At 35.1% G+C, this 17,877-nt stretch overlaps 1 protein-coding gene across 6 annotated transcripts in view; it reads right to left on the reverse strand.

Moving 5' to 3' along the window:
* LOC121322372 (nck-associated protein 5-like) overlaps window positions 1–17,877 on the reverse strand; it is a 204,984-nt gene that overhangs the window by 38,029 nt on the left and 149,078 nt on the right. For all 6 annotated transcript variants that reach the window (XM_041262231.1, XM_041262230.1, XM_041262228.1 and 3 more), the window contains 4 exons: window positions 14,548–14,616; window positions 11,750–11,788; window positions 10,517–10,636; window positions 443–547 (listed from right to left, as the gene is read on the reverse strand). In XM_041262231.1, coding sequence (XP_041118165.1) covers window positions 443–547; window positions 10,517–10,636; window positions 11,750–11,788; window positions 14,548–14,616 — 333 coding nt within the window. The remainder of the gene's footprint in view (window positions 1–442; window positions 548–10,516; window positions 10,637–11,749; window positions 11,789–14,547; window positions 14,617–17,877) is intronic.

The following is a 17,877-nucleotide window of genomic DNA, read 5'->3' on the forward strand; positions in this document are numbered from 1 at the left end:
GTCTTGCCAGCAAGACATTGAAACCATGCTAAAGTATGTTGGCCTGCATAATGATACCCCCTACCCCCAAATATGCTGAGCAAATGCATTTTAAAAAGTTCAAACTTAATATATCATAAAAGATGGACGAGGAATGTGTTACACTGTCTTTTACAAAGGGCTTCTTGGACATTTCTCAGAGACAATGAGTTGAAATCAATACCCAAAACAGTGTCCCAGGGAAATGACTGAAATTTATTCCTCTTTGAAATGAGTGACACTTTGTACTCACTCTATCAACCAGGGACATGATATTGAATTTCAGAGAGGATAGCGTATTTAATCTCTGATAATGTTTTTGGAGCAAGAGCATTATTTTTCATCTGTGATAGTTGGGCAAGTTCTGCAGGATAGAGTGCTTTATAATAAACAGGAATGGGGTTTTAATAAAATAGCTGCTTACATGACTGTCAGTTTCTGTGGTTCGTAACTGCAGGAAGCTTTTATTCCTCTCAGAGTCAGACAGCAGGTCTCCGGCCGACAGGTCCATGATGCGCGAGTGGAGTTTCTGCAATACAGAGGACCAGAAATGTAACAAGGGAATAGGAGAACTGTGGCAAGAGTAAACACTCATCCACCAACACAGTTTAAACTTAGATAAAGTATGTTTTTCTGCTGCAGTATTACAAATCCCCATAGTTTCCCAAAGGAAGCACATAGAAAGAGTAGCTCATCTAAATATACTTTATGAATTGGAAAACAGCTTCTTAGCTTCAAAAAGTCATAGATTTTGGTATGTTTTAAATTACATTACAGCAAAATAATGGAGAAGACAGCAGTGCTATTAGCACCCTTAAGTTACTCTAAATTGATAACCTTGCGATGTGCAGCAGCTGCTTTAGATGAGATTGCTTCAGAGAAGGTGGGGGAGTTTAAAAGTGACCCTTTTCTAAATACCATTGATCTGGCACAGGGCTTTTTTACACAGGTTTAACTCAAAGTCATTAATGTCATCTGTTAGGAATAATTAATGTGAATCGAAAATAATTGCATTGGGGAGCTGGGGACTCCAAGGATTTGTATGCATTCATATTCACACACTACTTGATTATATACTCTTGTTCCTTTTTTGTATTGCACTCGGGAGGAATGCTAAACCAAACATATTTCCACATATTAGTCTGCAGACTAATTACTAACAGATTTCTGCCTGTATTTCTTCAGAAAGTTGCAAAGCCAGTGGCACCTGAATTTTTTTTTAGCATATTGGTCACATTCTGGTTCTTGTAAAAGACAAGAAGTCACCTTCAGATACTGATGGGCTGTACTCAGGAAACTGTGTAGGCTACTATAACAACAACAGGCTGGTAACCACTGAATTTAAACTTGTATACAGAAGCTGTGCCACCCAAGAAAAAAAAAAAAAAAAAAAAAACTCCATGTAAAGATCTAATTGAATACCTTTCTACTTCAAGGTTATGTTAGTGTATAAAAAAGCAGAATTTTAATTTAAAAAAAATAAATAAATTATAAAACAAATTCCTTAAGTTTCAAGTTTGAAAGTTTTCTTATAATGCTGCTTTTTTTTCCCACAAAGATGCTACAAATTTTGCCCAGAGTAAACAACTTGATTTAATTGATGCCTATTTGTTTTTATTTTCTTCAAGTGTCTCACAATATATCAATGATATAATTGGGACACTGTAGGTACATTTTTATTCCCTTTTTCAAGCACAACTCAGTAAAAGAGAAATTCACTAGGAACTTATCCCCTGTCTGAATAAAAATCAAGCTTTTGAACTAGCGATGCCAATGGGGAAGCACATTACAGCCAGAATGGATCCAACACAGATGTGGAAATTAAGAGTTCATTCAATACAAAAAAAAAATAGAAAATACATGATAGTGTACCTCATAGTTTCAGAAACTCTGGAAAAAACTGAAGTAAAAAAATAAAAAAAGTTCTGCGTTTTATGACTACAGATAGTCTTTTTTTTTCTTTTGTAACAGTGTAACAAAAGTACTGCAACATGTGGTACATCCAAATGGTAAGCCTTGCAGACAGACAGAGATCCAAATCTCTGCTCGCAATGCATAAAGAGCTCAGGATGCTGTTGTATTCCCCTGCATGTTCCATGACTTTCCTTTCTTTTTGATCACCAACAATGTGAATAACTTCAGTGAAAATGCTACATAAAAGCAGCCAACTGTCAGGCTGTACCCAGCAACAGCGAAACACGTCTGACAGCTAAGGACCTCAGGGCAAGGGACCACACAACTTGATCAGTCAGTTTCCAAGACATCCTCATAAGATTAGATATTTGTCAGTGTTTACTGTTGTGTGGATTATGCAAGTGCAGGGAATTATAAAGTACTGTGCACAGAAGAATCTGCTTAACAAGACAAATCCACCGCTGGCTTTAAGGCAACTGCATCATGTTTCCTTCAGATTTTGAAAACTTGTTACACTTCATTGCAGATGATAGCGCCTGACAATTGGAAGAATGGATGAAGGAAGGCACCCAACTTGAATTTAAAAAATCTCAAAGGACATACAACAGTAAGGTATTAGACTGAGGATTTGTTGAATAAACATAAATAGCAGTATAATCAATCAAGATTCTACTGAGTCGCTTGCCATTTTCATAAAGCTAGTTTGATTAGCTTCTCTTCAATCCCACAGGACTTACCAGTGCTTAGAATTGCCACTGGACCAAAAAGCTGTGCAATGGGGTAATCTTTAATCTTAGCTTCTTGGCCTGAACACGATCGATCTTTTTGTTGTTTTTGTTTTCTTGGGTTTTTTTTGCAGACAAGGTCAGAACAGGTGAAAATAGACCTTAAAAATATAATATAATATAACAAAACTCAGCTGATGATATGCATGTGCTTTATGTTGCAGAACTTTAAATTGGCAGGGTCTAAAATTACATTTACATTCTTCTTCTTCTTCCCATAAATGAATCCACTCCTCTGTTCATCAACAGTAACAACATTCTATTTTGTTACCATTTCCTAATAATGCAAACAGCATGCTGCCATTGAAAATCTGATGAACATGTGGTCATTGACTTGTACTGTTTGAGAAGTTTCCGACTGCCATTGTGCAAAGCTACAAATGTGCTATCAGTGTTATAAAACTGCTTAAATTTGCAACTCTGCATGTCAAAAACATGATAATCCAATAAACCTGTCATGCTGAGGGCAGAATGGGTCACCCAGCAAGCTCATCTTGAAGATTAAATACACAGAACAGAAACACATCAGGATATTTTACATAAAAGCATAAATAACAACACATTTTTTCTGCAATTACTGAACAGATAATTTCCATGTGTTGTGTGCCCTGCCTCTGTATTAGATCTTGCCTTTGCTTGTTAACAAGTCAACTGGTAGCTTTCAAAATTAGCTAGCTTTCAACTTCTGTCTCGCGTGAGCAAACCCTCCTCTACATTCTTTCCAATTATAATCCACTTGTATGCCAGGGACTGACAAGGACACCCTGCCATAGGGCCCCATTGTATAAATCAATTCTTATGAAAATACTTAATAAAATCTGTCCTGATAAACTATACTCTGGGATTTTTAGGACACATGCTGCTGTCTGAATTATAATACTGCTACATATTACATGATAAATATAACCACTCAAACAGAGCCTTTGATCACCTTTCACAAACCCATCCTTATTAAAGTGAGATCCCTTAATAATATTCCTGAAAACTAACTTGCAAATATACTGCATGATGTCTCTATAAAGCTAGAGACCATATGGGTTTATGTTTTTAGCAATGCTGAAACTACAGTGTTGATGAACGTGTTCATGTATGCAAGCCACAGGCCTTCCATAAAAAGTATTCAGGCAAGCCAAAGCCAAGTCACAAGGCCATGTCTAGTGTCTGCAGTTGAAAAGTGCCATGAAAATTACTAACGGCATAGCTCAATTCAAACACAATCTATACATTTTTTTTTTTCAGGTGGCACCTAGTTTACTGCATGCTCCACTTTTATCATCAGAAAGAGCACAAGCATGGTAGTGAACAGAAAGAGTATTATTGCCTAACCCTGTCGCTTTCTAAATCACAGGATTATTTTTGCTCATTAGGAACTGTGAAATTGCTGAGGAGCCCAGAATCAGGTTTGAATGCACCTCCACCTCCTACCTGCCTAAAACAGCCTTTCTGAGAGCTTTCCTTTCCACTGGAGCAGCTTAACTCTGAGCTCAGACTATATAATTAGGGACTGGTTGCCAAGTATGATTTGAGTTTTGCTAGTCTGGCTCCTGTCCACTGGGATCAGTAAAAAACAACAGTTTTCATTACCAGGTTGTGAACATCCATCAAACTGGAATTTAATTCCCTCAATCCAGTTTAAAGTTGATAGGTGCTAAGGAGGGAGGTTTTCCAAAAAATTTGAAAAGGTGCATTGTATCTACCATCAACCATAAATGCTTGACACCCCTGAAATACTACCCCACTATACCTACCCATTTCGCTTTGGCCCTTTTAATTTGTGAAAATGTAACAACATCCCAGGGCACTTGTCGTAGAGCAGCAGAGAAATTGAGCCCAAAGCTTCAGGCATACTCCCCTGGGAAGCCTTAGTTGCTCATCCTTGCATGGACTCAACAGTGCCTTGGGATAATAGTCATGCTCATATGCCCAAGATGCACAAACCTCTGTAAACACATGGAAAAAGTCCCTCCTTTTGGAAACATCATAATGTTAAAAGAAAAATAAAGTAGCATGACTCAATGGAAAACTACAAAAGACACATCAAGAACTGAATCAATCAAAAAATACAGCACTTACTACTCACCTGTTACACAGTACTATTCAATCATTCTTTTCATCCCTAGGCACCACTATTTTAATAAATGTCCCTTATTTTAAATACTTATATAGTGCACCTCTGAAAAGTTTAATGTCTCCACAGAACAGGCAAATCACATTCATTTCTTGTTCATGACTCCAGGAGTCAGAAATAATCTAAAACAATTAAGTAAACCTCAATAAGATCTTATTATTGACATAAATGTTGATTGATGTTGGCTTCTACAGAATTGGAATCTGCAGATCAATTCTCTTATTAGATTCTTTCTCGCTGCTGCCACAATCATTTTATTACACAGGTTGGTGCTATCAAAAGCTGCCTTATCACTTTATAATGGGTTAGGTGTTGTCACTTGTCTGTGGTATCCGTTTGTGTTTCACATTTTCAGCTGCGTTAAGCAGCACATCTAAGCTAAAGCAATCAGACTTTTGCCTTGAGCAATACTGTAACTACTATACTTTATTTGAATTAGGAATAAGGACTTGACCTAACGAATTAACACATTTAGGTGGTGCAACAATACTATGCCTAAGGACGATTTTTTTTTTTTTTTTTTTTTTTTTTTTTCATCAATAAACAGCAGTCCCTATATTTCCTTGTAATTAGTTTTTTTTTTTTTTTTTTTTTTTTTTTTTTTTTTTTTTTTATATTTTCAATCATTCAGTCTCCTAATTTAAAATAGTATGTTGGCAATTTCTTTTTTAATTATGAATAATGAAAGCAAATTCTATTTTACATAATCTGAAAAGGTGTTGAAACTCTTTTTGCTAATTATCTTAAAAATTGGCAAACACTACATTAAAATCACTGTATTTAACATATCTAGCTATCTATCTATGTATCTATCTATCTACCTATCGATCTAGCTATCTATATAATACTACTGTATATGGGCTACAGTGTGTGACGAGTCCCTGAGATTAAATATGTTCTCAATATGCACTGCAGCCCATATGATATTTTTTAAATGCCATGGATTTTAAAAACATGATAAACAATGCTGTTGTTTAAGATATCTATCAATACTACTCTGAACAGAACATACCTTTCTGGGTTCATACTCCTTTCATAATGCATAAACGACAATAGCAAGTGTTGAATTCGGAGCAGTGTTGTAGCAATCTTTAAAAAGACACCACTTACTAGGTCTATAAAGAAAAGCCAAGGCATGCAGCTCAAGGAAATGTAGCTCTTTATTATGCAGCAATCCCCAGGCTTACAGTCTAACCAGAGCCTCTGCAATATGACTTTATGATATCACAAATGTACAATACAAGTTTTTCCCCTGCATGGGCCACAGTGTAAATATAGCTGCTATCAATGGAATATGTTAATATATATTTACTGTCCCATTGTTTTTCTTTATTCTAATTTTAATAGTTTTCTGTTGAAATTGTAATCTACAGATGCATATGTTTAGGATTAAAAACTGTGTTATTTAGTTTAGTTCATATTACATTCTTATATAAATGTAATTATTTAAAAATGTATAAAGCCTATGCCTGCTACTCTTTAGCAGCCTGTAAATAACATATGTTAATAAAAAGATAAAATGCCCCTGTTATTTATAAAATTGATTATTAACATACTTTTGTTTATTTTATACATACACAGCCTAAATCTGAAAAACACCAAAAATGCCCCTCTAAAAAAAAAAATTTAAAAAGCACCATCTTTTTGCCATTAAAAAAAGATTTCTTCCAATGTACTTGCAGACCCCACTTTGCAGTCATTGCTTTTACACTCTGCTGCAGCCGTATTTCTTAATGAAACACCAGCCCTCTGGTCGAGACCTGGCATATGGGTGCCATTTTGATCTTCAAGGATGCTAATAAAAGCTGTGCAGATTTTTGAAAAATGAATGCCATTATTAAACTCTAACCTTTCTACCATGGGGTGGGGGAGTAAGTAGAGATAGTAGGACTGAAACTGAGACACATCTGAATCAATATTTTGCAGTGAAGAAAGACAGTTTTACTATTTTAGGAAGTTCAGAGCCTATGGGGGTCATTCTCGCAAGCAATTCCATCCTCCAAAGTGCATTAAAGTGCATTTCAAATTCATGCTGCTTCAGTCACAGCTAAATCGACTTTTTTCATTTAGCCACATAGCTACATGAACAAGTACAGAACACACACACACACACACACACACACACACACACACATATATATATATCTATTTTATAATTCATATATGATTTTTTCAAAGTTATGGCAGGGCAACTTCTTCATTCATAGAGTTCACACAAACTATTTAAACATTTCAAAAGATTTGATTAAAAACGTGTGTGTATGTGTTTGGAGAATATGTAGAACAATCATCATCAATCTCCTAAAGATACATCTAAAAGATACATGTAGGAAATTAATAAACTAGTTCTATGGGAGCCTCCGTAAACTGGACTTCAGTCATCTTGAACAACAGTGTTAAAAAAACAAACAAACATATTATACACTAAACAACGAAGTACTGGCTCATTCAGAATAAAATGTCCCACCAGATTGCATTTTTTATTTTTGCCCAGTCAGAAGAGCAGTCATGACTTCAGGCATAAAGCCTAATGGTGCAAGACCGGCTTTAGCTATGCCTTGGGCTACCTGCTTAAATTATGCTAAGGCACGGTGAATTATGCTTGCATGAATGCCTTTGACTTAAGTCAGGGCCCTTCATTATACCACAGAAAGGCCAATTCGAAGTCAGCTCAGAGAAATATAAATTCGGTGAATATATTCTGTCACCTGTTTTATGACTTACTTGTTAAATAGGAGGCACAAATATTTAATTTCACCATCCAGTACTGCCTGTAAAGTTTTATATTGATATGAGCATACTGTGTTTGAATTTAATTCAAGCACATTTTAAAAATGAATAGTGTTGCTGCTCCTTAATTTTTTTCCCCCTTAAATACTGTAGATTCATAATTAAAATAAAATAAACTGAATCTAATAAGTACCGAGGAATAATAATACAAACACAGAATAGTACCTCTAAATAATAAAAACAAGGCAAAAGGATTCTTGCTTTAATAATTACGCAAAATACGCTGATAATGAATACAATATTTTCTATTTGCATCAACATGTGCTTTGTACCTATTATATTGAATTACAGAGTTCATTAAATATAACCTATGTCGTTAACTAGAATACAATTCACTGTTAGAATATTGACAAATAAGACATTTTCAAAATAAATCAGTGCTGACAGTACAAAGTGATGTGTTATCCAATAGCTTTAGTAGATGAGCAATTAGAGAGTGATCGTTACAATACAGCACAACTATCAGCAAGTTTAGGAAGCAGTATCATGCAAATAGCATGACAGGGCATTGTTGTCTTTTCCATCATCAGCCTAGAAAGCCGACATGGCAATGGAACAGTTAATTCATTAATGGACCTTCTTGTTTCACAGATATTTGGTGGGCAGATCTTATCATGGGATACAGTATTTCACATCCTCAGCAGAGTCATCAATGATTTAGTCAATAGGGTCACAAGGCCTTGATACGGAACAGAATATGGCAAGTAAACCATTACTGCACTGAGGAGGCCATCTGGGAGAGCAATGAGCACATTACAAACATATGATACAATCGGCTCAGGACATTAACTTATACTATAGATGGACGTATTTCAGCCTTAACTCTCTCTGACACCAGCACCTGTGCCGATTGCCGATTGGTAGCACTCGGAGCATCACTGATTTTAGAGGGTTAATGTTATGAAGCACTGGAATTAGCAATAACTACATGGAATGGGGTGTGAATATATATATATATATATATATATATATATATATATATATATATATATATATATATATATATATATATATATGCAAACATTGCAATATGTATAGGTGTGCCCAAAATGTATGATTTGTTTTTTGAATATAAACTAAATGAAAACGCATGCCGCACTGAGGAGTAAGAACGCATGTCTGTGTTAGTCACTTTATCAAAATAATGTTCTTCATTACCCTTGTACCTTTTTTTTTGTATTTTGTTTTCACTGCAGGTGTACCATAAAGTTATATAGGAAACGGTTGTTTACATTATTTTGACAACTGTGACTTTTTTAAAATGTCGGGACACCGGGACCTTTGATGGAAAATCGGGACTGTCCCGGCTAAACTGGGACGTCTGGTCACTTTAACTACAGTGAGACCTTCTGTAAAGATAAACCAGAATACTGTAAACCAGAATACGGATAAGCCTGCACAAAACATGCACCCTCTGTTGGACAGTTAGAGCAATGCACTTCACTGCATTGCATTTAAAGAATTTACAGTGTTTCTGAATCTTTAAAATGAACTACAATTATTTTACAATATCCATCAGAGTAACTTACATAGAATATGACAATGACTGCATTATGTTCTTATAGTTGTTATTCAGACACTCCAAATCAAATTCACACAGCACACATGTTTACTAAACTGAATTAGATTTGGTTTGTTCAAATGGCTCGACAATCCATCTTGATATTTAACAGAGCAAACAATGGGGTATCTGCCTTCATCGATTACCACTGTTTTAATTACAGCATTAGCTAAATTAATTGGTCTGTTTTCTTAATTTTGCAAGTCCATTGGGAGATGCTTTATTATTGTCTCAGTCTATTAGAGCAAATGTTAACTGATGTAATAACTATCACTGGCATTTTAATTTAAAGTTATCGTTAGAATCAGGGCTATCGCAACATAACAAAATAAAACCATTCCTGGTGGTACCTTTTAAACTGGAAATATGGTATACAGTAAACTGGTTTTTAAAAACTGTGACCTTCATTGACAAAGCAGGTCTTGTCTGGGGATTATTGCCTGGTTGGTATAAAGCATAACTGAAAAACTATAATCTTTTCAACAGCAAGGTGCAGTCTTTAAGAGGTAAGCTTAAAGGTTGCAGTGCTGAAGCAGCTTACTCAGTCTTAACTGATGGATAATATTGATTTAATGTGCAAATGTCCAAGATTCTGTCAACTTTTAAGAGCCTCACGGAAGATTTGATTTTCAGCTTTCTCGAGCCTTCCATTATCTTTAATATATATATATATATATATATATATATATATATATATAATATATCATATATTATATATATATATATTTATTTATATATATCGATTTTATTTACTGTCTTAATTTAATAATAATAATAATACTACTACTAATAATAATAATAATAATAATAATAATAATAATAATAATAATAAAAGTAGATATGTTTAAACTCTGGCATCTCAGGCACATCCTAATGTGCACAAATAGGAGCAGGGCACATATCAAATTCATCTGCAAAAGGCTTAAAGAAAGACTCCTCATCAAAGGATCATACCTTTCTCTAACAATGCTTCACTCATATGAATCTGTGAACAATCACTCTTCTTTCAATTCTCAGAACTGTCCCACTCCTATCTATCTGCTAGCTGAAATTCTTTTTTCGGAGTCGCATATTGCCTGACATGGATTTCTGAGAAGCAGCAACCGATTTTAAGAAACAGACCCAAAAAAATCCATACTGTAACTAGAGTAACACTGTGGTGGACATGACTGTCAATGTTTTTAGTTTTGCTTGAATGAGAAGAGACCCATATAGAGTGAGATAGTGCATGGAGTACACCAGCCTGCTACAGAACTAACTAGAAACGGCATCCCTGGAAGCTCTCGAGAGTATAACCGACGTTGATCTTTAAATACGTACTTGAAGCAGTAAATCAGAAGCTGGCCGGACTCGCGGCTGGAACAGAACACTGAGCGTTCGATTCTGCTGCTCCAGATCAAACACCCGCGTCCGCAGTTTGAGACATTCTTCTCTGAGATCCTGCAATATAGAAACCAGCAATGAAAGCACGTGCCTTCATCCATGCTTGCTCTTATTAGGACTGACGTCATTGTATTTTGTATCATGCTCTTAATTGTACTGTCATTCTTGATATGTGTTTTTGTGTATACAACTGTAAGTTGCCCTGGGTAAGGGCATCTGCTATGAAATAAATAAATAATAATAATATCCATATGCAAAATACTAAAGCACGGTATTAAGTTCTCTTTGATTTACTAATCATGGCTATTGAATTTTTTTATTATTATTAATGTGTATAATTATGTTTATAAATTATGTTTAGATTTTTTGATTTTTTAAGTGTCAAGAAAAACATGGATCATATACATGACATATAAAATGTCTCTTAAGTTTTTTGTCGAGATATAGGTTCCTCTTAGTCTAGGTTGTCCTATGAGTAGCTAGTGATCTTTTTCAATTATTTCTCCCGTCGTTCTTCGGTTTTGTAACATCGATTATATATATATATATATATATATATATAGAAATATATATATAATATATATATATATATATATATGTGATACTATTAATAACACACTGGCTTTGCCAAGGGGAAAGACCCAGACCTTGTATTATCTATAAATAAAGAACTGTAATATAATACCAGAGGCCCATTCAAGATCCAAGCAGAACAGGGTCGACAGTATATTACAAAAGCATCATCACACTACATCCATTCCACTTTCTCAGTCTCAGTGGAAGGCATCCCGGATGTTGAGGTCTAGGTGCATTTCTGAGGCAGTGCCCTCTGTCGCTGCCAATGCTGTGTCTGACTATGACAAATCTAGAACAATGCTTTACGATTTATTAAACAGTAAAAGCATGGCAGCAGAGAATGAAAATACAATATCCTGTCAGGTTAAAAAAAAAATAGCTATTCAAATCAATAGATCGGAGGACCCTTCATTAACCTAACAGACTGCAATGCAGTCAATTTTTGATTAATTCTCCCCAACAACCAATTCAACCCTAATTTATATAGCCACCTGGGGAAGAGACCTATGTGATGTTGCATTAATACAGTTTACTGGTTCACTGAACTGTAGAAAAATATATGACACACATTAAAAAAAAATTAAAAATTCAAACCTTTTGAGTAAGCAAAGCCTGGACAACCTGATTTGCCACCTTAAATGAAAGAGAAAGAAAAATAATGATTTATTAAGGACATGTTCAATCTGACATGACATCTTATTATTATTATTATTATTATTTATTATTATTATTATTATTATTATTATTATTATTATTATTCCATATGTTACTACAAAAGAAAGTCCATTAGGTTTCTACATTTTCAAGGATATAATCAACTTTGATTTCAAGCTTCTGCTGCAGTAATAACTTTGTTGAAAGGATGCGATAAAGTCTAAGCGCTGCCGCTGGCCTTCATACTCAGCAGAGTGGAACAGATTACACGGTGAAGGTTTTCATGATGCTTAATTGTTTCTTGATCCAATATTGACAAAATGTTGCTGTATTCATGAAGGCAAGCTGCTGTTGTAAAGCACTGATGTAAATTAAAATACTCCTTTTCATCCGTCTGTGTGTGCAAGTATAATTGATTGAGAATCAGATTACATGACATTGATTGGTGTTTTTTTGTTTTGGTTTGGTTTTTTTTGCGGCTATGGAAATATAAGGAGCAGCAAATTCCCAATTAGGAAAAATAACAGTGTGCATTTGATACCGAGCAGAGTCTATAGTCTGAAAAGATAACAGGTGCTACAAACAGAGTAAGAATTGCATATCAGCTCTGTAGCTTCAAGGACCATCTATTACATTCATAGTCATCTAAACAAAACAACATTGGGTGTTTATTTTAGGGATTTAAACAGCAGTAGCAGATAATAACCCTCGAAAAATTAGAAAAATGTATTGCAGGACACCAAGGGTACACAGTACAATTGAAAATCTCTACTTTGTTCTCAGGAAACTACAAAACAGGAATAGGGTACACTATATATATATATATATATATATATATATATATATATATATATATATATATTCGTACGCACTCAGACTCAAGATGCCAACCATTGTGGTTTGAAGGGATTGGAATATACATACAGTATGCAGTGGGTGTCAAATGCTATTTTACTGGGAATAGCACATTTCAGATTTCAGCTTTTAAATCTCTGACTGCATAAAAATATGTAGAATATATTTTCCCATGAGGAAAATATTGGTGCCTGGTGAACCAATTAATAAATAGCTACCATAAATGAGACAAACGTACAGGTGATCTTTGACTTCTGCATAAGGTCCGTTTGCACATTGGATTGTAAACTGGTGATCGAACTGGCAGTGCCCCAGTTTTATATTGTAACGAAATTAAGAGCAGAATGGAATGAGTTTGATAGGCTGATTTCATAGCTCAGATGGAAATGTTTATTCATTTGCTCATCTGCAATTGGGCTTACTAGGGGTTCCATGTGTGGTGAAAAGAATGCTAATAGTGAATCTTGTTAGGGCAATAGATTGTACCTGCAGCACTGCAATTATTCTTTAAGAACTGGACCTGGCACTGGCACAGAAATACTTTTAACAGTAGTATTTACATTTGTATGTATGTGTGACACGGATTTAGCAGTGCAATCAATGTAACAGAGTAACTGTTATGGTAGTTCAGTCAAAATAATTAGGTAAAGTGTTTAGATTGCAAGTCAGAGAGCTGGAGCTGCTGTAGCCTTCCCACGTTGACATGCAGACATGGGCCCCAATGATTTGCCAACCACATTATTTTTTTAATATAATCTGTTGCTAGAAAATGAATGACATGTTGTAGCATGTGCTCATGCTATAATTATTCAAAACACTCCCTCTGCAAACAGCTTGACAACTGTACTGTACTGTAGTGTGACAAGCATATTATCAACAGGGATCCTTTTTTTGTTTACATTAAGTGTCTCTAACTACTGTGTTTACATAGTAGCTACTTAGTAAATACATGTGTACTTATATGTAATTACAATATTATGATGCATAGTTACAATGTACTTAATGTGTACATATTTTTGTATGATATAACCCTAATCATAACCCTAATGTTAACCCTAACTCTACACCTTACTCTAAACCTAACCCTAGCCCCATTAACCCTAACTCTTAGGGTTACATCTTTTCTGATGTAATTGTGTATTTACATATATCATGCAAAAAGATTTACTTGTTAAGTACATTGTAACTATGCATAATAACACTGTAAACATGTATTTACTTAGTAACTACTTTGTAAATACACAGTAATTAGAGACATTTAATGTAAAGTGTTACCCTTTTTTTTAATTGACTAACTTAGTTTAAATTAATTTGCGGTTCAAGCATAAGAGATAGAGATTGATTCAATACATGACCACCCAACACCAACACTTTGTTTTAAAGCACATTGCTCTAGTGATGTTCAAAGGCTATATGTTAATCATCTAAGTTGTTTTTCTTGACAATGAAGAGCTCTATGAAAAGTGATAAACAGTCCAAGAGTTCTTGAAATCTCTGAAACGCTCATGATTGGCCGTTAGTGGTGGGCAGCCGAAACCTGTAGCACCTTGGAAACAAGGTTGCAGTTGTTTTGAAAGAATATGAAAGGCTGAAGGTACTTAGCATTTTCAAAAGAGTCCTTCTATAAATAATCTGTTTGAAAACTCTGGGAAGCAACAGTTCACTTTTTTTTCTGTACCAGGGTACTTCTTGAAAGGGGTTTACTTTTTTGGGGCTTCACAATAAGGCCCAGACCCCCTGTCTATTTAACCGTTATGACCCTGGTTGTGAGGCGCAGTAGGCCTAAGGTGTCTGAACGGAATCTGAGGGGGTCTTCTGTTTGTTTAGAAAGCTGGGGTGCTTCTGAAAACTAGACTGCCCTTACCGAGGGTGTTCTGTCTTACCTCATCAAGACAGCGCTCATACTGCTCTCTCTGGGTTTCATTTTCCGTTGTCAGGGCCGAGTTCTCTGCCTGTTATTCAAAAAAAATAACACATACAAAAAGGAAGTGTTAAAAAAGATCTGTGTTTAATTGGACAGACAATTCAATATATTTTTTTTTTATTATACATTAACAGGGGGGTAGTATACTCCCCATCGTCATTCCATGTTTGATTTGCACAACAACCATCTCTTTTATACATGAACGCACATAAAACATTTCTGATTGTAAAACAATAACAACAAAAGCTTAATAGAAGCTGTCAAACGGTGGTTAACAACACAAAGAAACCACTCTGTCTTTAACTAAACTCAAGCTTAAGGTTCTAAACACTGCTCCTTGGCATTTCAACAACTGTGTCATGAAAGCAGCTCTCTGTTGTGGCTGGAGAACTGTTTAATACTTGTTATTTGCAGAACTGTTTCCAGAGGCAAAATCAATCAGCAGTGGTGATTCCAATAGCAAAGCAGTTTTGTGGGCACTGATTGAAACAGACAGTCTTACAAATTGCATCTGGGAAGGAATATGTTTATTAAAGAAACCTCTGAAAACATAGATGAGTTTATATAAAATCACCCTAAAGTGAAATTTAAACAAATATTTGCTGTTCTTTACATTTCAGTGTCTTCAGGCCCATGTTTTGAATCAAGGGCAAAGTCATAGGTGAATAAAATCATTTCAATGATATAAAAATAGCAAGAAACTACACAGAAGAAGACTTCCTGCCCGCAACTCAGACATTCTTGCTGGTTTTATGCAGTTACAATAGTTTTAATTCTTCTCTGAACGTTGTGTATTAATCATAACAATTCGTTTGGCAAGGCTGTCACAGCAAGCTTGAATCGTACAGATCCATTCCCATTTGTAGAACAAATCCATTAATCAAATGCCTACCTATGAACACAAATCAGCAATAATAGATATTTCAATACATGCAAATGATATTAGGTTTTCTAATATTTGTCTAATATTTATTAGACAGCAAAAGATCCAGATCTGTTTTTTGTCAAGATTTCTTTTTTCTAAACAATCTTCCTTCTATAAGTATCTTAGCTCAGATGCTTGAGATAGAGACCTATAACCAACAAACTGCTTAATGCGAGATTCAATTTAAGAGTATAATTCCCAGTCGGTCCCGGGCTATGACACTCACAATCCTCAAGCAAAATAAATAGGTGTCGGAGGCCTTGTTATTTTTACACTGTGGTGGTTACACAGATGGATGCTACTTCTTGACTGTGGGCCAATTCAAAAGAGTTCTGTAAATACACACATACCACTATAAACATATACTGTATTGGACTGTACAGTATAATCATTTAATAAAACATATACCTAATACCTATACTTGATAACCTAGGGAATTAAATGTCAGGCACATTCTCATTCTGATACTGTTTGTTACAAATCCAGCAAAGAGAAACCAGGCAAGGGTAAAGCAGATATATTAAGCCTCAGCCAAGGATAGAACAGAAATGAGAGTTTAAAGGCCATGTGTCAACCTGAAACCTAAGCAGCAAATCAGATTTTATTTTGGAAGTATCACTGCTAAAGGTCAAAAAGATTCCGGTCGTGATGCTGCACTTTAAAGGTGCAAGCAGCATTTTAGAAAATGGGCTTGACGTGAGTATGTCCTTATTATTGATACAGGACTGCTTCTCTTCTTGGAGTAAAGCCTATCGATTTACACAGGTTTTCATTTGTCAAAGTCTGCAGAGCACATTAGAGGTTGTCAAACTTCTTCAAACCAGCTCAATCATGTTTATTTCAGCCTGTGTTTTAAAATAACAGCTTTCGTTGCATCATAGAGGATGCACACAACGAAATTATAAGCTTTGATTCTCTTTCCTGTGTTTTCTTTCAAGCACTTTCAAGTTTATGGAATATCTACAGTACTCCATGAACCTTCACAGCATGCTCAATGTTTTTGTTTTTGAACACTCTAAATGATGTGTGCTTAAATGATGAAAAATATTTACTGTATTCTAGTACCATACTTGCTGAAGAGTACAGTAAATCTTTTAGACGTAAGAGCAAATATCAAGTAATGACTATGCCTATAATTACAGTTTTAACTAAGTTCAGCACTATTTTAACTGCACTCTTTGTTATTGTTCAGTTTAACTTTGACCAATGAACAGTGCCCCATCTGCACTGTATTTGTCTCAAGCTTGTATCTTTCCGAACAGACCTCTCATCAGACAAAAAACTGATCTTTGCTGTGAAACTTTTCAGTGTACAAAACAACTGAAGTTAAGTATAAATCAAGCCCTGCTTTCCTCTAGCTGCTGTGGGATGCATCTGGAAATTGGCTCAGCTAACATGAAACATGCAATTTGTAGTTCAAAGGGGCATAGCTTAAAAAATAACTGCATGTCATGTTAGCAGCTGTTTCTTAAACTTAAAAAAGCCATCTTGATTCATATGAAAATTTTCAATTTTTTTTTTCACAGTACCTTTATGTGGCATACTGCAAATAACACTATTTCAGCAGCCTGCCTAATTAGCTTTAGTGTGACATATTGTTTCTGAACATGTGCTGTACAAGGTGACACATTAAGTTGTTGTTTCTTTCATATTTAAATTTTTCAATATAGACATGTTTTAATGAGGCTCAGGTACACTTGATAGTGTCATAAAGAAAGAATGGCTAATTGTACTTGCTTGGGTGGTTTTAATTATATAGAATGCACTTGACAGATTCCAGTTCCTTTTGGCCAAGAATATTTACGATCCATCTAAAGAGTGTCTCGCTTACAACATACTTAACATGGGTACATGTGGTTTGTAACATCAACAACAAATTAAACACATTTGCTGTTAAATTTACAGCTGAAGTGTTGTACCACTATTGACAAATGTAGTACTTCAACTTCCTGTTATAATAAATATGTAGATGTGAAATGAAATTATTGGGCTGGGTGAATAAACTATAGTGTGGTCTGGGATTTGTATTTCACCATGCTGTATTTGGAAATGTGATGCATCTGTTGATAACCCAGTTGAAGTCTTTGGCAGTCCCATTCATCCATACAAAAAGTTTTGTTTTCATGAATCAATGATGTTAAAAGGGCAGAATCACACAATTAACTGTTTATTCAACTGACACAAAGCCTAGGAGGGGGACTCGGTAGCGGAAGTGAGTGCTTTTGTGACCAAGTTAATTAAAGATTCGTTTGAGGCCCAGTCACCCACAAGCAATGTGATTTGCTTCACATGAATTGGGCCATTCAATGGGAATCTTCCCCCTACCGCTGTTTTTCAAATCTATTGAAAAACAGAAAATACATG

The sequence above is a fragment of the Polyodon spathula genome, chromosome 10 (assembly GCF_017654505.1).
Source record: "Polyodon spathula isolate WHYD16114869_AA chromosome 10, ASM1765450v1, whole genome shotgun sequence".
NCBI lineage: Eukaryota > Metazoa > Chordata > Actinopteri > Acipenseriformes > Polyodontidae > Polyodon > Polyodon spathula.